The 25,081-nt window shown below is 42.0% G+C and overlaps 1 protein-coding gene across 1 annotated transcript in view; it reads right to left on the bottom strand.

The window, feature by feature from the left end:
• Positions 1–25,081, bottom strand: part of LOC139925399 (semaphorin-5B-like) — a 79,492-nt gene that overhangs the window by 14,562 nt on the left and 39,849 nt on the right. Inside the window, exons 5-14 of the mRNA XM_071916750.2 lie at positions 21,492–21,554; positions 20,933–21,031; positions 19,629–19,842; positions 18,594–18,879; positions 13,398–13,533; positions 13,003–13,210; positions 12,138–12,345; positions 4,826–4,943; positions 3,737–3,921; positions 964–1,107 (exon numbers count right to left, since the gene is read on the bottom strand). Coding sequence (XP_071772851.1) covers positions 964–1,107; positions 3,737–3,921; positions 4,826–4,943; positions 12,138–12,345; positions 13,003–13,210; positions 13,398–13,533; positions 18,594–18,879; positions 19,629–19,842; positions 20,933–21,031; positions 21,492–21,554 — 1,661 coding nt within the window. The remainder of the gene's footprint in view (positions 1–963; positions 1,108–3,736; positions 3,922–4,825; positions 4,944–12,137; positions 12,346–13,002; positions 13,211–13,397; positions 13,534–18,593; positions 18,880–19,628; positions 19,843–20,932; positions 21,032–21,491; positions 21,555–25,081) is intronic.

The following is a 25,081-nucleotide window of genomic DNA, read 5'->3' as shown; positions in this document are numbered from 1 at the left end:
GTGGTGATGACATTTCTACTCGTAGTGATGACGTTTCTACCCGTGGTGATGACGTTTCTACCTGTGGTGATGACGTTTCTACCCGTGGTGATGACGTTTCTACCTGTGCTGATGAAGTTTCTACTCGTAGTGATGACGTTTCTACCTGTGCTGATGAAGTTTCTACTTGTAGTGATGACGTTTCTACCCGTGGTGATGAAGTTTCTACCCTTGGTGATGATGTTTCTACCCGTGGTGATGACGTTTCTACCTGTGCTGATGAAGTTTCTACCCTTGGTGATGACGTTTCTACCTGTGGTGATGACGTTTCTACCTGTGCTGATGAAGTTTCTACTCGTAGCGATGACGTTTCTACCCGTGGTGATGACGTTTCTACCTGTGCTGATGAAGTTTCTACTCGTAGTGATGACGTTTCTACCTGTGCTGATGAAGTTTCTACTCGTAGTGATGAAGTTTCTACCCTTGGTGATGACGTTTCTACCTGTGCTGATGATGTTTCTACCTGTGCTGATGAAGTTTCTACCCGTGGTGGTGATGTTTCTACCCGTGGTGATGATGTTTCTACCCGTGGGGATGACGATTCTACCTGCGGTAATTATGTTTCTACCCGTGGTGATGACGTTTCTACCCGTGGTGATGACGTTTCTACCCGTGGGTGGAATACTGTCTCAGTAATGCGAACATACAGTAGGCATTTCCACCTAGCAGACCCTGGCTGATCCCAAAACATTCTCATCGCAATACGTACTGTGTACATTTACACCTTGTATTAACATGCATCCCACCCACCTCCCCTCGCCTTGTCACCTCTCCCTCTGGATCTATCCCTAGAGGGCGCTCGCCACCGGTTAAGAAAAACCTGAAAAATCGTGGATTACCACTTTACCCGTTTGACTAAACAAAGCATGGACAGCTCTTTTTGAGTCTCAAGATCCCTCCAGATTGAAGCCCATTTCTTCTCACCTCTCCTCTCGACCCTGGCCAACACAGATTCGACCACCGTGGCGAGGCGAGGGGTTGTTGCAGGACCGCTGCCTAACCTCGAAGCCGATGCCACAACTGGTGCTGCACTGGCCCCACGAAGACCAGGGAGTCCAGCCTCCATTCCTGAGGGACGGAAAGTGACATGAGAAATGTAAATACTGCTACACTACCTCAAAATGACTCCTTCATAACATTGCTGTTCGACCGATATGGGCTTTTGAAGGCTGATACCAATACCAATACTTTTGATCGGAGGTGGACGACACTGACTGGACCAGATCCCATTTTTAATAAAAGGACAATATCGGCCCAATATATCGGTCCATCCCTCCCTATGAACCTTTCTGTGGCGCCATCTTTGAATAATCAAGATCCAAATGTCCCGCTGCATAAATAGAGCCGGGAAGCAATCCAAGCTAAAACCATGGCATAAAACATTCCTCAATTTGTCTGAGTGCCTCTTGTCTGATGGGGTCTCGTCCTCTAATTCAATAGACGCTTCCTGTAAAGGCACAATTCAATTTTGCTTCCTTCACCACAACCTCTCACCCCCCTTTGATGGGAGGGGGATTAAGATGGAATGGAGCCACAAGTGGATCCATCCAATCTCCCTAACCATATGCAGAGTGAGGAGATGCATGGTTAAAGACAGAATGAAATGAAAAATGACTTTTTCACCTCGTTAGCAAATTCTCCATATCATAACATTAACCTATTGAACAATAAATGCCAAAAAATGTAAAAAATAAATAAATTAATTAATTTAAAAAAAAAGATTTTTTTTTTTTTTGTATTTTAATATCACAATCCCATTACTTTTACCAGAAACTTGCATATTTCTAGTGGTCACTTCATGGCTTACTAGCAGGCATACATTAAAAAGTCCAACCAATAATACATCACAGATTTTTTAATGATCCAAGCATTTTACAGTGGATTATTTCATCAACTACACAGACTATGCAACGGGCTTCACTGCCCATTAAAATGTTGTTTCCTTGTGACTTTATGTGAAAACACTAATTCCACATTTGCAGATTCCCATCTTTCTGTCTTTCTCTTTCTCTCACTCTCTCACTCATTCTCTGCCTTGGTGAGGTACTTTAGTGATGCCACAGCTGAAACTTTGGGTAAAGAACAACCTCTCTGGTATTATTGCTATATTAAATGCTCTTATAACATAAGGTAATATGCAGCATAAAAGGTGGTAGATCATTGTGCCATGTTTACCGGGTGTGGTCTCTATCCAGTCATCCCTTTGGTCAGATGGGAGCTCAAATGGCATGAGAATGAGAATTCTGCATTGGCCATTCACTTTTTCCTTATTGCTATTTTCGCAGCGTGCCATGGTATCGCTAGCTCTGCTAATTTAGGTGTGTCAGGGAATTGTTGATAATAAAGTAAAGGTGAAAGTGGAATGCAAATGTCCTACCTGTCCTGCATCCCAAGTATTCCAGTACATTGCTATTCAGGCATCTTGGTAGGCACACGGCAGGTATATATTGTCAAATTTTAAGTGCCAGTAATCAGAGAACTGGCATAGCAAATATGCCAAATTGATAGTGTGGTGGGAGTTTTCTGTAATAAAGAGACTTGGAGATGAGAAGTTGTCCTTCTGATATCTTTATTGCCTGCAGGCAAGGCACAATGCTCACCCAGCGAGTGTGTGAGACAAAGAGCGAAGCAATGAGCTTTGTCCACCCTTCTTATAATCATGTAGTAGAAACAGCTGAGTCATGAGAAGTCTGGCACATTCTTATACTTGAAACATTCTATGATTTGGGTACATCTGTGCAAAACAAAGATAAACGGGCTAGAGTTCCCAGGGTCATCTTCACACAGTAGCCATTGTCTCAAGCCAGTGGAAATGTACTGAGAGCGGACAACATAGAAATAAGACAGTGCTTCATGCATAGATGCATATGTTATAATATAATTTCCACTACAGATAGAAAATGATTGAGACTTCTTGAGAATACGAGGAATTGCTAACTACTCTTACCAAATGACTGATCAGCACAAAATTATTACACTTTTGGAAGAATAGCAGGTAAATTATGTTCTTGGTTGACAAAAAAATTGACACGCAAACTGAGTATCCCTATAAATGGGTTAGGGTTAGTAACCAAGTAGCCAATACTGTGCAAGCAATTTGGATATTTTTATTTTCAATTAACTCTTCAGTTGGAGATTTTTCTAGTGTAATGTGTAATTACCTGGAGACGTCAGGTGTATATAGGAGTAGGGTTATACAGATATACCAGTTTTCACATGTATCAGGCCAATACTGGCCTTTTATTAAATACCAAATATCAGCAAGTTAGTGTCATCCACCTCTGATGGAGGTTCCTCTCTGACCACAGCTAGTCAATATGTTTTTATTATTGTTATTTTTATATCAGATGTCTGGTCAGAAAAATCATTCCAGTGTGGCGTGGGAGGATTTTATTCAACATTCTGTAAAACCTGCAATGGAATTTTATTTTCTTTGCACATTTTATTTATTCATTAAGTTGTTTTTTGAATTAATTCTTAATTTAAAGGCAGTAATGTATCCCATAGTTCCCCTACCATTGAATAGGTATGGTGGGTCTCTCCCTTAAAGAGCTACCAACCCTAAAAGAATTTCATTAGTCTGGGTTTCAGTGGAGAGTTTTAATGTCCCATGATCTGTCTAAATGCTGTTTCAGAGGCTTTTCCTCCCTGACAAGAATACAATTCTAGGGAAAACACTGAATACTGGAGGCTGTACCTGGAGCAGTTTGCCACCTGGATAGTTGGACCCTTACATTCGGCACCGCCACACCGGGCCACCGGGCCGTCGCACGACCGAGACCGACACACACAGCTGCTGATGGAGCCCTCGCCGTCGTCATGGTTACAGGGTTGCCACGGCGCCCAAGAGCCAAAACCGCCATCCTGTGTCAGGTTCCTCACCTGCAGAGAGGGTTTGAGAGGACTTAAGTCCAGGCCGGATGAATCATTCAGACTTGCCTAAAAGCACCAAAATTGGTCTAAATGTTCAGTTTGACGCCCAGAATTAGAGCAATTGCAAAAATCATACCGATCAGTCATGGCAGCTATTTTCTTTCCTCCATTACCAGCCAACAGGTTTTCCTCCATATCTGCTGAACTGACTGTGATAGGGTTGAAAAAATAGATCTACACCTATATTTTGATGGCCAAATCATAAATTGTCCAGTTCATCACGTAATGAACGTAATGAAGTGAAATGAAAATGAAATTGCAATTTTACAATCTATGATAACTAGGCATATTTCTTTACATGATGTAAAGAAATATAATGTTTTCCTTAGCACTTTTGTATTCTTTGGCCATCAGGCCATTTTTCAGTCCTACCATGGTCAGTTCAGCAGATAACTGATAATGGAAAACATGCTGGTTTTGCTGGTAATGGAGGAAAGAAAAAACATTTTTGTGATGACATCAATTCTGAAAATTTTCAGACAACAATTTTTCAACAATTTTGATACTTTTATGGAAGTCTGAATGATTTGGCCAATTTCTGCTTTATTTCACCTGGACCAAAACCATGGATCAAAGTACAGAATGAGTTTCCATCTATAATGAAATGTCCATCATTTCAAAACTGTGACAGCTACTCTTAAAAAAATGTTTTATGGCATGAAAGTTTTTGAAATACTGAGCAATAACCTCAGGTAAAGGATAGATTATGCAGCATTTTGGACACTCTTCACAGAGGAACTTCTAATCATCTCTCTATTAAGAGGAAAGTGTGTTTGAGGCTGATAGACAGGAGCAATGAATAATGAATAATCTTATGTTTGTGTGTGTGTGTGTGTGTGTGTGTGTGTCTTACCGGGCACTCTGTGATGTTCTGGGTCCACTGGTTCATGTTGGAGCTTTCTTCGATGGTGGTGCAGCGCTTCTGTTTGCGATCCCAGCCACAGTAGGGGTCCCGAGCTCCCAGGCAATGCCTAACCAACCACAACATAACACACTGATTGATTGATGGATTGTACAACATTAGTAGATATAGACAGGTACGGCGATCTGCCATTGATAAACATTAAACACGGAGGATACAAAGTGAGTTAAAACTTATTAAGGCCAATATATTTGGCATGGGAAATGCATGGCAATCCATGTAGGTACCATTTTTGATCTCCTGACCATTAGACCTTCGATCTCCTGCACCCATTGCCTCTCCAGCCAAAGTTATGATACACATGAAATCACCATTAATTGGACGTAAGAAAGACATCAAAATACATGATCAATACACATCAGGCTCTGCTAAATCATACAGTAAAGAAGCTAAGAACTGAACATATTGGCAACTAGAAGTACAAACGATAGCTGCAGCTATCGTCTGTCTTCCGGGTTTGATTTTCTAACAAAATAGCTTGTGAATGCAACAAATGCAGCTGACTTGGAAGTCTCGGGTGTCGGACCTTCCCACCAGCACATGAATGCAGCATAATAGTTACTAGTCCGTACCCGGGGATGCGCGCGCCACAACTACGTGCAGACTTCCGGGGATGCGCGTGCCACAAGTCAGTGCAGATAACCGGGGATGCGCGTGCCACAACTATGTGCAGACTTCCGGGGATGCGCGCGCCACATCTCCACGCAGACTTGGCAGTCCCTGCCTATGCCAATGCTCAATGCCCATGTGCAGTTTGAGATTGATTGGCCAACCCGTTGAGGAGCAAAATGGATGCGGACAGATGGACGGACGGACGGACAGACAGACAGACAGAGGTTTCCTCATTCTATAATAGGATTGCTAAGGATCCCCCGATCTGGATCACCACCAAAATCTAATCAACTGATCCTTGGACCAAGGGGTGAAATCCACCAAATTTCAGCCAGATCTGTTCATAGCTTTTGGAGATATGTTGCTAACAGACAGGGGTGAAAACATAATCTTCTTTCAACTTTGTATTGAGAGAACTTTTGTACAATTATGCAGCCCTCCTCAGTATTCACATTCAATTCAGGCAATTCAGGAAATGGATTTTCCTCAAAATGTAACACCTGTAAGTCTTTTGCTCAAATCCAGTCAATATGAAATTACGGGAAATGAAAGCTCCGTCAATGTTAAGTGCTTTTTCCGCTGCTGCTCTGAACGGAGTGAAGAGAAGGTAAACTGACCCCAGACTTGGTACACATGTCGCGCAAGCTCAGGACAAACACGGGCTAATTGAAGGGTCGGTAAATCCAACAAACTCAGAGAAGTAAACCCGGGAAAGTTGTGATGGAGGTGGAACTTATGGACCAATGAAAGGGCTGCTCTCTTGCTGTTTGTGTGTGTGTAAGTGTGTATGGGTGTGTCACATTGGTTTCTGCGCATATTCTCAATCATTTGTCACAAGGCCAGCTTGGCGACACATGGGACTGGAGGGGTTTCCTAAATTTGAAATGATCCAAAAAAAAGTGTGTTCTTGATTATAGATTATTTGATGTAAGATTTGATAGATTGTTCAAAAATGAAACATTCCTTCCTTCCTTCCTTCCTTTTCTTCATGCTTTCATCAACTCACAGGGAAGTTTAGGAGCGTGCATTGCCTGAATACCAACGCATCAGCTTCTTGGTATTCTGCATTGAGTGTAGACCCAGTACAAGCACATGTGGAGACGCACACGTACATAGACACACATACTAAACACTCCCTCAATTAGCTCCTGACAAGCAGGCCTAGTAGAGGTTAAGGCAGCAGGGACTCCATAGCAGGAAAGCCTGGGATCTGGTGGAGGAGAGGATCTGGAGGGGAAGGAAACCCAATAAACACTCACATTTTGGGGCTTGGGGGTCGATAATTTTCCCTCGTTCTCCATGGGTTACCCCTTGAATAGATATTAGGGTTAGACTGATATATGGGACTGATATAAAACTCTTTAGGTGTGGCAGTCTGTACTAAACCTGCAATGAAACCTGCCTCACCCAAAAGAATTTCATTAGTCCGGCTTTCAATGGAGAGTTTTAGTTTCCCATGATGGTCTAAATGCTGTTTTTAAAAATGGTGATATTTGAGGGGGTATTAAGTAATCTATGACCTCTATAGGAATTGCAACAAAATTGATCAAACTTGTCTCCTGCACAAGTCTCTGACACATTTATTTATTTTATTTAAAGAAAAAGAAAAAAAAAACATTAATCAAAGTTTTTTGTAGCCTTTAAAGGCCCCATCCTCATATAATTTAATATGATGGTGTATACTATCAATTCACATCATGCAGATTTATGTCATTCTAAAAAGGTGATAAACTCTATTCTGTGGTGAGTAAATTGAGTTTTGGTGGGTTAGCCCTCCTCTCTCTCTCTCTCTCTCTCTCTCTCTCTCGCTCTCTCCGTCATTATGGATGTATTATGGGGTGTGAGTCCAAGTCAAGCATCAGCCTCGTGGTTTGGCTGCCAAGTTCATTACCGTGATTATTCATCCTTTTGGGGGGTGTGTGTGGGTGGGGAAGGTTGGGGGGTTTTTTCCTCCCAACTTTTAAGCAAATATCCGCAGCTCATAACTCTGAGGCCTGGAGACACACATACACACACACACACACACACACACATGCACCGCAATTAGGGGAAAGCTGACCTGGAAGCAGACACTAGAACATTTTACAGGCTTGTAGGTAAATGGCTTTTATAGCTTTGTGGAAACTAGCTCCTACGAACCCCCCCAACCCCCACCCCCATCCACACACACACACACACACACACACACACACACACACACACACACACACACACACACACACACACACACACACACCACCTCCTCTCTCTGAAGCAGCACCCAAACATTCACACAATTACCACACACACATTATCAATTCACAAATAACCTATACCGCACCACAAATACAACACCTTTCAAATATTAGCTGTTATTATATGTTAAATCGTATTTTGAAACAACTACATAGGGCAAATCATGATCAGACCACCCATGATATTCTGCAGGAACTGTGTGTAATAAACCTACAAATAATCTCTCTGCCACGCCAGAAAACCATGTCCAAGTAAACCAATACAAATAATATTAATGATGCCTCATGGTGTCTTGTTGTTGCCGCATGCTCCAAATATGCCAAACGCCCAACTTTCCTTGTGGGAGAATCATTGAATATACCTTTAAAAGATAACTTCAGGTACATTATGTAAGAGACAAATTATATATAGGTCCAAAAACACCAAATGTATTCTTTAAAGTCCTGTTTTCTGAGCAAGTTGGTGCTCTAATGTGGCACAAAAATTCTCATGTTCCCTCTTTTTGCTTTTCTTTGTTGGGCACTTGACTTTTGATGATTTGAGGTTTGCACTTGAGTTCCTACAGCATTCCTAGAACTCTCTTGACCTTGATACAGCATGCCTGGTTGACTTAATATCTAAATTTCCCATAAAGATACATTTTCGCTAAAGTATTCCACAAGTTGATGGACCATTAGAGGGACGAGATTGACACTATTCACCATAACACTGTCCTTATATGACTGACAACATGGCACTGCTGTCATTATGCTGCAGCAGTATCAGTTGTCCTTTTGACTTCAATTCCATGACTGACTTTCAAGCCAAATATTACTTACTTGTACTATTTCTGTTCTGCAGAGTAAGCCTTAATGGAGCCAGTGCTGCGAGTCTTTGTTACAGCAGATTATTTGTATAAATGTACTTATCTACAGTAGATATTAAAAGTGTGCGCAGCCGTTCCATTTTTCTAGTTTTTATTGCCTTGCGGCCGGCAATGAAAGCCCATTAAATCAGACTTTTTTTTTCCCCGCTCTCATTTGGAGATAGTAACCAGAATAATTATGGTAAAAAACAAAAGGTTACTCATTTCTGACACTGTATTAAAAATGGAAAACTAAAAGACTCTTGTGTGTTGCGTTCACACCCTTCATTAATTTTAGCCCATTCTTCTTTGCAGAACAGTTCAAGTTTAGTCAGATTGCAAGGGGAACTCCTATGGAACTCAGTCCATAGATTTTCTATAGGATTGAGGTCCAGGATACTGATCTGCCTTTCCTCAGACATTCTTTGTACGGATGTGATGATATGCTTATCTTACAATATGATTCAATACGTGATATGGGGTTCACGATTCGATAAAACCACGGTACGATGTAATAAATAAAAGCTCAATGACAACAAAGTCTGACTGTGCAGAATTATGTTTTTTTCCGAGCCACAAATCTTTCTAGCGATGGAATTGGCTTGCTAGAATGTAACCAACAATTTAAAAATGTCATTACAAAGTGCAAATAATATAATTTGGATGGAGAGCTTGTGAAACTGTGATGGTCAAGCCGCCACATTTGTGATTACTACAGCAGAATAAAATGGAGCTAATAGGGTTAGGCTGACATAGGCTTAATTCATCAACATAATATGCAATTTTTTGGATAGCCAGCCCATAATCTGTGTGTCCCTATATCTTGTAGGTAATTGCTATTAAGCTATTGGCTATTACTATGTCAAAAGATATCCTGTTCCTGTTGCTCTTACGTCTTTTCAAAAATAAATAACTAAATAAATCACCATGGTAACACGTTAACAAGGCAATAACAGCTTCTGATCATAGTCCAAGAGGTAATGTTCGTCATAAAGCAGAAACTGTCACATATGGCACTACTTTGACCTGACACAACAGAACCAGAAGCAGAGAGATGAAGATATTGGTTATGATTTTTATTTAGGGGCCAATATATTCAGTGCTGAAGTTTGTAAGCCTGTCATGACATCTGTGGCGCTGTCCAGTGCTTCCTTTCATGCATCATAAGGACTGTGTTATTAAAAACAAATAAATAAATAAAAAATTAAAGCCTACAAAATGATTACACAAGTACTTGCTGAGGAATTGGAACGTGTATTTGATTAAAAAATGTTGATTTTAGTGAGAAGTGGCTTCATCTGGCCAGAAAAAAACATTATTGCAGGACTGGATAGTAAAGTCTGGACACTCCATGCATAAAGCAATTGTTTTAATATTGTTTTTAACAAACAAAAGAAGTGATTATGCATTCAGATTCAAGCCACAACAAAAACTACCTTGTGATATTACAACCAGTAGCCCCAATGGCCTGCTTTGTGCTTTTATTTAGGACAAATTGGGGGTTTTCAGATCCAATTTACCAAAGAAATTTCTTAAATTCCTTCCCTGTGGACTGGTAAGTGACACTTCAAAGCCAGCATAGAGGGATGCTAATGAACTCCGCTGCTACAAAGGGGCTTTGGAACGAAGTGCTATTGCAGTTCATTCATTTGTGATATATTAAGTGAAAATGGTACACGCCGTTCCTTTGACACGGTGTAATCCAATTATGATTTCCTTTAGTTAGAATGATTTCAGGTCCTGAAAACAATGCCTCAGTACAATGTTAGAGCTAGCAGGCCAGTGCAAGCGCAGTACATTTGAATCACAACAGGTTATCTGCAGGTCTCAGAAATGTCAATTTAAGACTTTTAAGACTTTTTCAAAGCTACCTGGAATACATTTAAGACCAATTTCAAAAACAAAATAAAGAAACAAAGCTAGCAAAACCAGCCTGTTTCTGACTGAACATAGCTAATGAAAGTTAAACTGAAAGTTCTGAAACTACAAATGGGTAGAATAATTAAAAGGACAACACAAAGTTAATTGTTAAGGGACATGAAGTCCAATTTTGTTTAGTAAAGCAGATAGGACGCATATTAAACAACTAATCCTGTTCTATGTCAATCTAATCTAATCTATGACATTTTAATACTCAGTCCTTGATTTTTGATAATTTATGACTTTTTCAGACTTTTTAAGGACCTGCGCACACCCTGAATGAGTCATGGAAAAGATCACTGACGCTGACGCTGTTTAAGGGTGTTTCTCCTGACAGGCTGGATAAGCTGCCACGACAGCAGCTCTCCCCTAACACTGTCTGTCTCTGCAGGTTGTCCGACAGCAACTGACTGGTGAAGGTGATGCATCGCAGAGTAAACCTCCATCGGCATCACAATGTTCCAGCAAATCTGATTCTGACAGCAACACACACGCGCGCGCGCAATTCATTATCCTAAGCCATATGAAACCCAGAGGTCACATGTAATTAGGGGAGACACTTGGCTGGATGGCTGACATGCAGCGAGGGCCGCTGACACTATGAACGATGGTGTGAATTATTCATGAGGGAGAGAAGTTGCTTGGTCAAGATGTGACCATGTGTTCACACTTGGTTGATGTGTTGCTCTATTCTGACAGATAGTGGGCGGGGCCAGAGTCTCTGATTGCATCTATGTAGTCATCTGCAACTACTTTTGAACAGGCAATTCATGTATTTTTCACTGCTTTGGTATTACCTTTCATAATGTTACATTGCTTTGATGAGTTAACATGGCTGACTAGAAAGCACTAATAAAGTAGGGAAATCATAAATATTAATTGCTGAGTTTGCATATCGTGGATCCACATTATATTTCCTTAATGAATTTGTTCATAATCAATCAATCAAACTTTATTTAACTACAGCATCTTGCACAAATGTTTGCAATGCATTTTGCTTCACTCTGAAGGACTGCATCAATCTTTTTAAGCCTATAATGATAATTATGCACTATCAATTACCTTTTGCAGATGATGATAGGATTGCATAGTGTTGAGTTTTTCAGAACTTCAAAAATCGGACACTCTTAATCACTGCAAAATGTTCTGAATAAGAGTTAGATAAGGGATAACACAGTAAGAAGGTCATTATCAGAATCGCTGACAGAAGCATATATCTGCTTTGTGTTTGAGTCTTGATTTATCCTGTTAGGGCTTATTTTGCAACAATGACATTATCAAGCTTATTACACAGCTACTTACTAAAGGCATTCATCATTTGACAAGAGATATTGATTTAAATTGATTTTATTACAAGCTAAAGTAATTTACAAGCTAGTAAAAAACTAGTCCAGCACAATGGTCAGCAGTAACTAAGGAGTCATTTTTTTTTGGCACAAGATGTCACCAGTTAATTTGATTAAAAATCAACAAAATGGACCGGACGTCTTGCCTATGGAGTGATATGATTAGATGTGAGGATGTGTATACTAAATTAGATGGGTAGGGGGGGCTGGTGCCACATATTGTCAGGGGGCCCAGAATTTCTCGTGGTGCCCCTTCTTGGCAAGAAATGAATAATGAGGATCCTACCGTTCTGTTGGATAGCTGGAGCAGCGCTCTAACGGGATCTTCAGCAGTCTGTCATCAAGTCCCACAAACAACGACCTATCACTGTGGAGGATTTGTAGGCTCTTGATTGGTCCGCTCTCCCCTTCAGGGAGGAGCCTCATCTCCTCCAGGTAGCAGCCTCGAAGGCTTTTATTGGTTGTCGAGAGAGCCTTCAGGATGGTGCCGTATTCTGATTGGACAAACAAACAAGAAGAAAACTTTTGGGATAATCCAGAATTTGTATACTTTATTTTACATTCATCTGCTCACCAATGGAAGGTTGTACCAAATTCTTTCAAACTCTACTGCCTTGTAGTCAAATTATGTAGTAATTTAACAACTTATGCCTCTACATGAGTCATCAGGTTTATTACATTTTTGACAAATTTAAAGAGATTACATTCCAAGAAGTAATTGTATATTATCTGTTAGTTATTACATTATCAATTGTGACATGCCTCATCTGACACAAAAATACTAGTTGTGTGAGTATGTTGTTTATAACCAGTCAGCAAACATTACAAATTATTTAAGTCACTCATAAAGCAGTGACTCTTAAATGAGTGGTAAAAAGTGGATAAACTCCTGTCGGGGATGATGAAAAGGCAACCAACCACCAATATCAGAAAAGTATTAATTTATGTTTTTTTCCTCCCTAAAAGACCCTATCCTTATATAACTTCCATCAGTATGATGCTACTTCCTATGATGTATAGTATGAATTTATGTCACAAATGATGTATGCCAGACAAAAAAAGTGAGTTAAAAAAGGTGGGTACAGGTGGGTTTAGGTGGGTTTAGGTGGGGTTTCAAATAGCAATCCGACCAAAGTCAGTCACTTGCTCACCAGTGCCAATGTACATGACGTGGTAGAGGGTGTCCCGGCCTTGCACGATGTCCACTACCATCTTGGAGAGGCGCAGGTTGTCCTGGGTGAGCAGGGGGTCGACGGTAACCGGCTGGACCACGTCGTTCATGAGGAAGAGTCGCTGGGCGTCCTGGAGGCTGCGCTCCGTCAGGTTCTCCCCAGGGCCACTCTCCTCCAGGGTGCCACACTGGAGGGAAGGGTTAGCGTCAGGTAGGAAGGGAGTAGAACAGCAGTTTTCAACCATGTGCCATCGAGGCCAAAGAGTCTACAGGTTTTCATTTCAACCAAACACTACAGCAGCTGATTTCACCCTGAATATAGCCCCCATGTGAATATAGCAAATTTCAATACTATGCACTTGAAACTGGTTAAACCTGGAAGTTGGGTATGGGGTTGGGGGTGGAGAGCCAGGCAGTCCGGGGATTCTCCTGGTAGCGGAAAGGTCCGTTGAACGCTTGGGTGATGGCGCTCAGGTTGAAGGCACATACAGCAGAAGCCGATATACTGTTCCTGAGGGGAGGGAGTAACAGAATCAGTCAGGCCTTCTCAGTAATTCAATGTGAAAGAAAGAAAGAAAGAAAGAAAGAAAGAAAGAGACTGACTTTTAATGTCCTTTTTACCAAAACATCTCACTTAACACCTACTGTAGGTCTTTTCAGTAATTCAGAATCAGAATAAGTTTTATTGGCCAAGTGGCTGACTTGGTGGTTTGCTCCTGTAGGTCACATTAAACATGAAACAACACAAAAGTGTGGTTGTGGTCGTTCAGTTGTTGATGGGGGCCATCGATCATGGGAAGAAGCTGTTCTTATGTCTGGTTGTTTTAGTTCTGATTGTCCAGAATTGCTTTCCTGATGGGAGAGCTTGGATTGATATGACCAGGGTGGGAGGGGCCATGATCTTGCCTGCATGCTCTCTGGACCTGGGGTCGTAGAGGTCCTGGAGACGTACAAGTTCTGGAGTTGTAGAGGTTCTGGAGACGTAGAGGTCCTGGAGATGTAGAGGTCCGGGAGATGCAGAGATCATGGAGATGTAGAGGTCCCGGAGACGTAGTGGTCCCGGAGTCGTAGAGGTCCCGGAGTCGTAGAGGTCCCGGAGTCGAAGAGGTCTGGAGTTGTAGAGGTCCCTGAGTCGTAGAGGTCCCTGAATCGTAGAGGTCCTGGAGGTGTAGAGGTCCTGGAGTCGTACAGGTCCTGGATATGTAGAGGTCCTGGAGTTGTAGAGGTCCTGGAGTCGTAGAGGTTCTGGAGACGTAGAGGCCCTGAAGTCATAGATGTGCCAGAATCGTAGAGGTCCTGGAGTGGTAGAGGTCCCGGAGTCGTAGAGGTCCCGGAGACATAGAGGTCCCGGAGTCGTAGAGATCCCGGAGACGTAGAGGTCCTGGAGACGTAGAGGTCCCGGAGTCGTAGAGGTCCTGGAGACGTAGAGGTCCCAGAGTCATAGAGGTTCTGGAGACGTAGAGGTCCCGGAGTCGTAGAGGTCCCGGAGTCGAAGAGGTCCTGGAGTTGTAGAGGTCCCTGAGTCGTAGAGGTCCCTGAATCATAGAGGTCCTGGAGATGTAGAGGTCCTGGAGTCGTACAGGTCCTGGATATGTAGAGGTCCTGGAGTTGTAGAGGTCCTGGAGTCGTAGAGGTTCTGGAGACGTAGAGGCCCTGAAGTCATAGATGTGCCAGAATCGTAGAGGCCCTGGAGTGGTAGAGGTCCTGGAGTCAAAGAGGTCCCGGAGTCGTAGAGGTCCCGGAGACATAGAGGTCCCGGAGTCGTAGAGGTCCCGGAGTCGTAGAGATCCCGGAGACGTAGTGGTCCCGGAGTCGTAGAGGTCCCGGAGACGTAGAGGTCCCGGAGTTGTAGAGGTCCCGGAGACGTAAAGGTCCCGGAGACGTAGAGGCCCCGGAGTCGTAGAGGTCCCGGAGACATAGAGGTCCCGGAGTCGTAGAGGTTCTGGAGTCGTAGAGGTCCCGGAGACGTAGAGGTCCCAGAGTCGTAGAGGTTCTGGAGTCGTAGAGGTCCCGGAGACGTAGAGGTCCCGGAGTCGTAGAGGTTCTGGAGTCGTAGAGGTCCCGGAGACGTAGAGGTCCCGGAGTCGTAGAGGTCCCGGAGTCGAAGAGGTCCCGGAGTTGTAGAGGTCTCTGAGTCGTAGAGGTCCCCGAGTCGTAGAGGTCCCGGAGATGTAGAGGTCCTGGAGTCGTACAGGTCCTGGAGTCGTACAGGTCCTGGATATGTAGAGGTCCCTGAGTCGTAGAGGTCCCCGAGTCGTAGAGGTCCTGGAGATGTAGAGGTCCTGGAGTCGTACAAGTCCTGGATATGTAGAGGTCCTGGAGTTGTAGAGGTCCTGAAGTCATAGAGGTTCTGGAGACGTAGAGGCCCTGAAGTCATAGATGTGCCAGAATCGTAGAGGTCCTGGAGTGGTAGAGGTCCTGGAGTCGTAGAGGTCCTGGAGTCATAGAGGTCCCGGAGTCGTAGAGGTCCTGGAGTCATAGAGGTCATGGAGATGTAGAAGTCCTGGAGACGTAGAGGTCCTAGAAATGTAGAGGTCCTGGAGTCGTAGAGGTACTGGAGACGTAAAGGTCATGGAGTCATAGAGTTCCAGAGTCGTAGAGGTCCTGGAGTCATAGAGGTCCTGGAGACGTAGAGGTCCCCAAGTTGTAGAGGTCCTGGAGACATAGAGGTCCTGGAAATGTAGAGGTACTGGAGACGTAAAGGTCGTGGAGTCATAGAGGTCCTGGAAATGTAGAGGTCCTGGAGGATTGTAGTTGATGATCTTCTCTGCTGACCGGATGATGTATTGTAGTCTGGTCCTCGTCCTAAGCAGTTATGAAGGAGGTGAGGATGGAATCAATGATGGCTGTGTAGAACTGGACCATCACCAGGTCCTGGGAGATTGCAGATCAGTGTTGTGTCATCAGCAAACTTGCTTTACAGAGGAACCTTGGAGGTGCAGTCAATAGTGTAGAGAGCAGAGAGCACACAGTCCTGTGGTGCACCAGTGCTCAGAGTCAGTGTGTGTGATGTGTGCTCGCCCATATCACACTCTCACATGCTGTTTCCTGTCTGTCAGGAAGTCAGTGATCCATTGACAGTTGGGGTCAGGCACGCTCAGCTGGGAACACTTGGCCTGTAGGAGCTCTGGTGTGAAGGTGTTAAATGCAGAGCTAAGGTCTACAAACAGTATCCTTGCATAGGTTCACAGGCTTGAAAGAAAGAAAGAAAGAAAGAAAGAAAGAAAGAAAGAAAGAAAGAAAGAAAGAAAGAAAGAAAGAAAGACAGAAAGAAATCTTCGACAGCAGCTCTGAAGAGGTTGTAGATATTTGGATAATAGTTGATTGTTCTGTACAGATGCTATTTTCTCTAAGCTAGTAAAAAGCCTGAGAGGCTGAGGCATTTAGAGAAAGGTCAGAGCACTCACCACTCCACCCATGCTTCCACAGCCAAGTGTTTTTTGTCTTTATACCTCGCTGACTCTCGCTAAAGGAGCTTCTTTAAGGTGAAGAATGACCAATGCCAACTAGACAATGCAAAAAGTAAATGCAGTGTAGCATCTTACTTTGCTCAATCAGACAATCACTGACCAGTATCTCTCAATCACTTGACCATCACAGTGCTCCAAAAAGACCAAAATGACCACTAACATAAAAGCACCAACAAAATGATATTTGAAGGACCATACTTTTCTATTTCTCATATTTTTCTCATATTCTCATATTTCTCATACTATATTTCTCATATTGTGTGCTTTGAAAAATGGTCGGTAGTAATGTAAAGTATGCCTGCAGTGTAGTAAATGGGTTAAAACATGCAATGTACAAATGAAAAGTGATAGAATCTAAGGAATGTGAGTAGGTGGCGGAGCTGAATGTGGGCCTCCGTTTATAGGTAATAGTGGTAAATGATCACTTGTGCATGCAGTAACTTTGCTGCTTTGGACCGTGATCATATAAGGACACTTTTTTGAACGTGCCTGTGCCTTTTTTTCAGTTATTCTCAATGGCTTGGTCACGGCAGGAGCCCATCTCCTCTCTCCTCCGCCAATGACAAAGCTGCATTCTTATGAAATCTAACAAACTCCAAAAACTTCTCCAAACTTGCAAACTTCTCCAAAGGTTTGTAACTTTACATACTTTCAGATCCACAAATCTTGCCTTTTTATTTTAATAAATGCATTGTGTTACAAACCTCCTATCACTTGATAAATGCAGCTAAACCTGACTGATTTGAAGGCATGTGAGCTGGCTCACTCGATAACCTAGTGGCTAAAGTGCTGATAATTTACATGATTTCTGCTTAAAAATAGTCATTGTCGTATCCCCAGCTACAATGATTATACATGCATTTCGGTGATTTTCTTAAAAAAAAACTTGATTTATGTAGCACTTTTCAAACCAGAGGTTACAAAGTGCTTCACACATTAAAAAGAACAGACAAAACACAAGGTATTACAATACAGTAACAGTGAATAGGTGCTACAGCACAGTGCAAAGCAACATCTGTGTAAGCAACAATACATACTGTAGGTGAAATCAAACAATAAAATGTAAGAGGGCGAGGCCAAAGCACAGTTGTAAAAGAACACAAATAAAAGGACAGTGAAAGCGTCAGAAATGAAAACTGGTAACAACCGGGGAAGACTTCTGAAAAGTAGCACTGGCCTGCATTTCACAAGTGATTTCTTAAAAGCAGCAGGTACAAAGTTATACTAGCTACAGGCTGCTAAACAGCACAAGCAGTCTCTTAGGAACCTTAAGCCTCCAAGGGAGCCAAGCAAGAGCAGGTAGCCACCAGGCAGCCCAAAGAATGTTAGACAATGCCAGGTGCCTGACAGGGAGCAAAGCAATACGGAGGCACTCTGTCAGGCAGCCAGATATGCCTATGGCCTACCAGGCAGCCAAGTAATAATAGATTGCCTTGTAGGCTGCTTACCAATGCCAGGTGCCTGACAAGAAGTCTGGTGCTCAAACTTTTTCTCTGAGGAAGCACTTTTTTCATTTTCCCTGTGAGCAACTTGCACCAGATTCTTTTTGGTAACCATTCTGATATTCCCACAGCTAAACTTCAGGTTGCAACCCAGTAAACGCTGCATTTGACCCTGCTGCATCAGTGCAATATCATGGATATGTGTTTGTGTGTGTATGTGTGTGTGTGTGTGTATGTGTGTTAGGGTTACACCGTTACTATAATGCTGTTTGATTGATCACATATTTATTGTAGAGTTGATCAGTACTACCCTGGTTGTCTGCCTTAACCTGAATTGATTCCAATGAGACATTTTGATCAGATTTCACACACTTATATGTGAATATATTATTATTATCATACTGGGTTTAGAGAGTTTTAGCCTCCCATGATGGTCTACATGCTCTTTCAGAGGCTTTTCCACCCTAACAAGAATAGAATTCTGGGGGAAACAACTAATATTTTGGGGGAATTTTTGGTCAGATTGAAAGATATTGAATATCTGCAAAAAAATACCAGCTAACCTTCAAACACCTATATTGGTGAAACCCTAGCGTGTGTGTGTGTGTGTTGTGACACAGAGAAGGGAACTGAAAGAGAAGTAACTTAACACCACTCACACATTGGTAGTGAAGATGCCATAGATCAGGTCCTGCTCCGGCAGGTAGAAGGTGCTCTGCAGCTCGTTGTAGTAAAAGGGGATTTCTCCAGAGCGCGAGCAGTTGAGTCGGGCCTTCATGAAGGTGGTCCAGGTGTCCTCCAACAGGAAGCGTCCGCCTATGTCGTTCTTACAGACTCGGGCCACGCGCGAGAACACCATCTTCCCGCAGTCGTGCTCGACAGCGTTTTCCCTCAGGAAGAAGTAGGCGAACAGACCGACCTCATAAACCGACACGAAATGAGGCTCTAGAAAACAAAACGAGGAGAGAAAAGATGAGATGCTGTAGACGTGAAGAGCTCTTTCCAAAAAGTGGATAAACTCTATTGCCATAAAATAACTTCCAGCAGAACATTAGGGATCAAAGACTTTGGTTACTTAAACTCATATTATTAAGCTGTTAAGCTATTAAGCTATTAAGCTATATCAGGCATGTTCAACTAAGCCTTTGTCAATGAAGCTGCTGGTGGCAGTAATGGCCAAGGGCCCTGAACAGCATTAGACTCATAATTAGGGTTCAATCAATAGGGGTTTTTGAAGGCCAATACCGATGCTTTTGGATTGAAGGTACCGGATAGTCGATATTTTGTGCCAATATTCAATATCTTTAAATTTGACCATTTCCATGCCCCAAAAAATTACGACAACTCTAGTATTCAGTTTCCCACATACTTTTATTCTTGTCAGGGTGGAGAAGCCTCTGAAACAGCATTTAGACCATCATGGGACACAAAAACTCTAAGAATAATCATTCGTACTTGTGCGGAATCCAATCAAAATGTTGCATTAGAACAGGAATATTCAATCATGTGCCATGGAGGGCCCAGAGTATGCAGGTTTTCATTCCAACCAAACACTTCAGCAGGTGATGTCACTGATTAGTTCCTCCTCTCTGGTTGAAGCTGTCCTAATCAGTGAAATCACCTGGTGTAGTGGTGTGACTATGACTTGCAATTCAGCCTAAGAAGAAATCAGTGTGGTACTTTGTAGTCTTTACCATTGAGCCATTTGGAGTTGTACTGGGCGGTGCGTAGGGGCGGCATGTTCCCCAGGCTCCGGTAGATGACCGGGTCGCGACCCGAGAAGTCGATGACTGTGGCGGCATACAGCTCGCCCGTCTCTATTACCATGGCGGTAGAGTTGTGGCGCGGGTCGTAGGGGCATCGGGCGACACCGTTCACTGTGTCCACGACCCGGCTGATGTTACCAATCTGGGGGAGAGAGAGAGAGAGAGAGAGAGAGAGAGAGAGAGAGAGAGAGAGAGAGAGAGAGAGAGAGAGAGAAAGAAAGAAAGAAAGAGGTAGTGGGGGAATTCATGCTTCAAAAACAAGTGGTTCTTTAGAGGGAAAAGAACATTCTGTCTACTTCTGTTTGTGCATTTGGTTTTCACTGTGGCTTGGTTTCAAGTATGATATCTTTTGCAATTTGCTCATATCACTCCACGCAAACACAAATCACGCTGCTTTAATGATCGGCCACTTCCAACCTCCCAATTCCGCTATCTGGGTGGAAGGATGATTGTATTCTTGAGTGCACAAATGTATTCTTAGAACATACTGTACTCCAGCCTCCAAAAGTAGCTGATTTTGTTCTGCCTTTCTATCTTTTTCTGGTTCATGCACCTTGGTTGTAAGGTGAGGTAGCGACAGTTTTGTTTTGTGATTGGATCCTTGTATCAAATTCAGCTCACAAGGAAAAAAGTATGAATGGACGAACACTTCTTTCTTCCCACCAATGAGTTTGCTGGAAAGTATGAACCTACCTTTTAAATAGGAGGAGCATACATGTCAGACAGAAAATTATATTTGAAGTAATAATCTATGCCATTTTCACATAGATAAATGTATATTTTGTTACTATCACTGATGGATGTAACACAAAAATGATTCAACCTATATCCAGTTCAAGAAAGCTTTTACATCTGCTGTTCTAAACACCTGGTGTCTGGTAGATCTTTTCTGGGAAAAATCCTCTGGCGCACAGGAAGTGATGGACTTTTTCATCACTTCCTGACTGTTTCCGGTTTGTTTGGAAAAAATAGAAGAAGAACTGGGTAGTTATCATGAGCAGCGATAGCCACCATGGCTGAACAGACAAAGAAAAGAGCGCCACCTACAGAAACTCAAACTGCATCAACAGAAAATCCAAGGAAGAAGACGTCACAGTACTGGACACACTGTTTGATTGACAGGTGATCTCTGGGAAGTGCAATGCAAAAATAGAATATATATTTCTATCTATATATATCTATCTAGCTGGTAGCTTGCTTCACCACATCTAATTACAAGCTGTTGTACCAACCTGTCTGGTGGTGCAGACGGGGGTGAAGGCGTTGGTTCCACAGGTGAAGAGCTTCCTCCCACTAATCAACAAAACCCGGATGTAGTTCTGACACTCCTCCTGTGGACCGGACAAATACACCATCGCTCAATGTTGTTGTTTCATGATTTGGAATTATTCATGCTTTTACTACTCTTTCGTTCGGACTGGGGGTAGCCCAAAGTGCTGTGGGCTATAAAACTGTCATTTTTACAAAGATTAATCATATAAACTGGTCCTGAATCAATTCACTATTGGAAAGAATCGATTTCATTAAAATAATTTTCACACGTCTTCCCACCATGACTTCTAGACTCAGGCTCAATTCACTTTCAGTTCAATCCAGTCAATTCAGGGAGTCACTTTTCTTCAAAATTCAAAAACTAGAATTCCACTTTGTACAAAAAGTTACCATATCCATAAAATATTGAAAATTAATGTTTTTTCATTATAAAGTGTATTGCAGTTTCAATTTGCATTTTGAATGGAGTGAACTGAGACTGAATTTGACCCCAATCCTTGATAGGATACAGTGCAGTACCTCAGTTTTCCCCTTGCTCTGACATGAGCGCCTGGTGTCGTCATCGGGTCCCCATACTGTCGCCTTGGAAAGAGATGTATCAGTTTGGTTTTGGGAATTTCATTTTGTGAACATTGAAAACACCACATATAGACACAGCAACGTAGGTATAACATAACATTACACCAGTTACAACTGTTAACAGCATAAAGTTAAATTAATATGCCACATTTTGGGGATATTAGCCCCTTGGTCGTCTTTGCCATTAAATGATGAGAACATAGACACAAAATCATCCATGGTAGATTGTTAGCTCCGGTGATCCATGCTAACACTTTAGCACACAATTGAGTGATAGTACACTCTATGCTAACACTCTAGCATGCTAAAGTGTTAGCATGGAGCCTACTATCACTCAACATAGTGTATGCTAAAGTGTTAGCATGGAGCCTACTATCACTCAACATAGTGTGCTAAAGTGTTAGCATGGAGCCTACTACCACTCAGCAGTGTATTCTTAAGTGTTAGCATGGAGCTACTATCACTGAACATAGTGTATGCTAAAGTAGTAGGAGCAGTAGCAGTCTGTGTGCTGTGAAACTTTTTTAAAGTGCTACTGTGGGTTCAATGGCCTTTGTGCCGTTCAATAAATCAGTCACTCATTTGTTGTACAAAGAATTCTGTGTTCCACAGATTGATTACAAAAGAGCCTGAATGAAACAGATGAATGTAGCAAGAGTACAAAAACAGTTCAGCAGTGCATCTGAGACAAAAAACGATCCATAAAAGCACAAAATTATATAAAAGTTATATAAAAGGGTAAAATAAATAATAGATAATAGATTAAAAAAATTTAACTTTGTTGTATTGGTCCGACAGGACCTCATAATCGCATGATAAGCGTTACAAAACATGTCTAGGTGAGGAGTATGGGGGAGTAGCAGCAGGAGACTTAGCTTGATAACCATCCTCAGTATTCTTCTTTATACACATTCCTGTATGTATCCTTAGGTTTAATCTCAATTGCCACAGAGGTTTATTTCCATTGTGGGAGACATAAATGATGAGTACGAGACACGATAAGATTTTGTCGACCTGGATCATAAACAGGCCGCCATTTCATTGCAAGGCAGGAATCTGAATCAGCGATTTTAAACACGCAAGCACTTCAACTTGGAGGGAAAAATTGCCACCTTGGGATAGAACAACAACGAAAATGCAGGATAAGCTTTACTCGAACCGTAAAATCCTGACAATGAATTACAATTTGTCTTCAGCTTCACCATTGGAAGATACCCAGTAGAGCTATTTGACTGAGTTTGTGGTGATGTTGAGCAAACCCGGACAAAATCGTACAACTATTTTATGTGTTTGTACTTGTCATATCTATCTGATGTGTTCAATTCTGAGACTAGCCATGTGTCTGTCTGACCACTTAAATCAAGTTGTCTTTGAACCTAATGAACGGGGGAGATTTGTGAGGGAGGTATATTCTCGCAATCACTTGGCTTCCAGGTTTTATTCCTTTCTGAATAATAAAGTACCGCTACAAGACAGTGTTAGAGAAAAGTGGGCCATGGATTTGAGAAGTGATACAGACATACTGGACACCCTCAAAGCTATACAAAGCAGGCTTACCTAAAGATGATAAAAAGATAATGCAGGCCTGCTGCATATGATATTTAGTTTTAGTCAAAAGTTCAACTTTAGTCAAAAGTTAGAACTGTTTTGGAAAAATGCTTTTGGATACTTTGGTGTAAGAACAGTTATTTTAATATTCAAGAACCCTGCATTTATAATACTGGGGAGTCATTTACCTTCAGATATTGAAAATGAGTCTCTGTTAAGAATATTTCATTTAATGGTAAAAGGCTTATACTGAGGCACTGGGAAAAAATAATGCCCTCTTCAAATCAGTGAATGGCTGCAGTTGATTATAAGTGTAGCAAAGATGTAAAAAAAAAAAAAAGACTGCTATTTCCAATGAGAGAAGGCAGCAGTTTGAGAAAATATGGAGTACGTTTGAGAGCGAAATTTCATATTTATTTTTGCACTCATTTTTCCCTTCACTTCCCTTCTTTTTGTGAGCAGTGGGGTGGGACTGCCCATTACTACTTACATTACTGTGCTATGATTAGTGATTGGACCGTATATAATATTATGAAATATTATGAATATAATATTATGAAGTGCTTGTGTGAATATGAAGCAGCATGCTCAGTTGACATTGCCGGGATAAATAAAGGTTAAAATAAAAATAAAAAAATTAAACAAGTGCACCTCAAGTATTCTGAACTGAGCCTATTGCTCAGTATGGTATTTATTGCCATGGGCACCAATACATTATTTACTACAAAAACATAGGGAGACACCTCTGAAATTTACCCACAGGTCTCCTGTTACATTTCTGAGACTTTTCATCACTGACGGATGCTTTTCCCAGTTTCTGCCTAGCACAACCAAGAGTGTTTTATCCGTGAAAATTAATAAAAAGTGTCTACTACTCCTGAGACTATGAGATGCTTTTCCTGCTTGTCCCTGGCATCAAAGGGCCAAAGCAGACAATCCATTTGTAAAACCCGGGTTGCACTTTGAATGAGCCGAGAAAATGCGAACTCTTGTACCCAAAATGGCATAATGGCATTGTGCACTAATGCAGCGGTTGATTAAAAGGGGGCTCGGCTTTCAGATATAGCTCTCAGTCCATTGAAAAAAATAGTGACAAGTGTCCCACCCCCTGCCAAAGATCTCCATTCATCATAGCACTGATGGATGAGTGTTGTGAGCCTGAATAGCTGATAAAATAGATCAATATTATCCGATTTAGTCAGAAGTCCTCTGAATCTGAATTCTAATTTGTGCCTTAGCTTAACAGATGCACAATGTCTACTCCTAATGATCTTACCAAAGGTCAGAGTTGGAGGATACACTTCCCGTCTCGGCTAAACCTTTTCCCTCCCCCAGCCTCCATTCTGAGGTCTTTTCATCACTGCTGGACTGGACAAGGACCGGGTTCTGTGTCCCATTCAATAGAAGGTTTTGCCTTTTGTGTTGTATTTTCTGGAGGCTTGGGATATGGGGAAGAGAGGCTTTAGACTTGCTTGAGAAATACTACAACTAATGCTTTTCACAACTCCAGAAGCAATCAAATTTTTCTTTTTTCTTCACCATATGGGAGACTTAAACGTCCCTCTGAAATGATATTATTTTTTATTATTTTAAAATATCCAGACATGGGCGTCAGCTGGGAATGACAAGGAGTGGCACTCTCATAGCTTAAGTCTAAGTTAGTCCAAATTTGATCTTGTAGATCTTTATAATACAGAGCCATGGTTGAGTAAAAATACTCAGAATGTATTTGGAAGCCAAATCTAAAAATAAATACCATCTGGGAGCATCAGGACCTGTGTTTCCTTAAGCTGATAGTTTGGTGACCTACGTCTAATAATTTGTCACATTGACCAAATAATAATATCTTGCAATACTGCATATCCAATAAAGACAGGGAAGAAGGGAAGAAGAGAAGAGTTGAGGCAGCCAGATCACTTTCCTGTGTGAAGTTAGTAAATTCTGCAGCTTGTTGACATTCCTCACCTCCATCCTCCTCACCC

The sequence above is a fragment of the Centroberyx gerrardi genome, chromosome 21 (genome assembly GCF_048128805.1).
Source record: "Centroberyx gerrardi isolate f3 chromosome 21, fCenGer3.hap1.cur.20231027, whole genome shotgun sequence".
In the NCBI taxonomy this organism is placed as follows: domain Eukaryota; kingdom Metazoa; phylum Chordata; class Actinopteri; order Beryciformes; family Berycidae; genus Centroberyx; species Centroberyx gerrardi.
The sequence above is the reverse complement of the archived record's forward strand: the minus strand, read 5'-3'. Positions and strand labels throughout refer to the sequence as shown.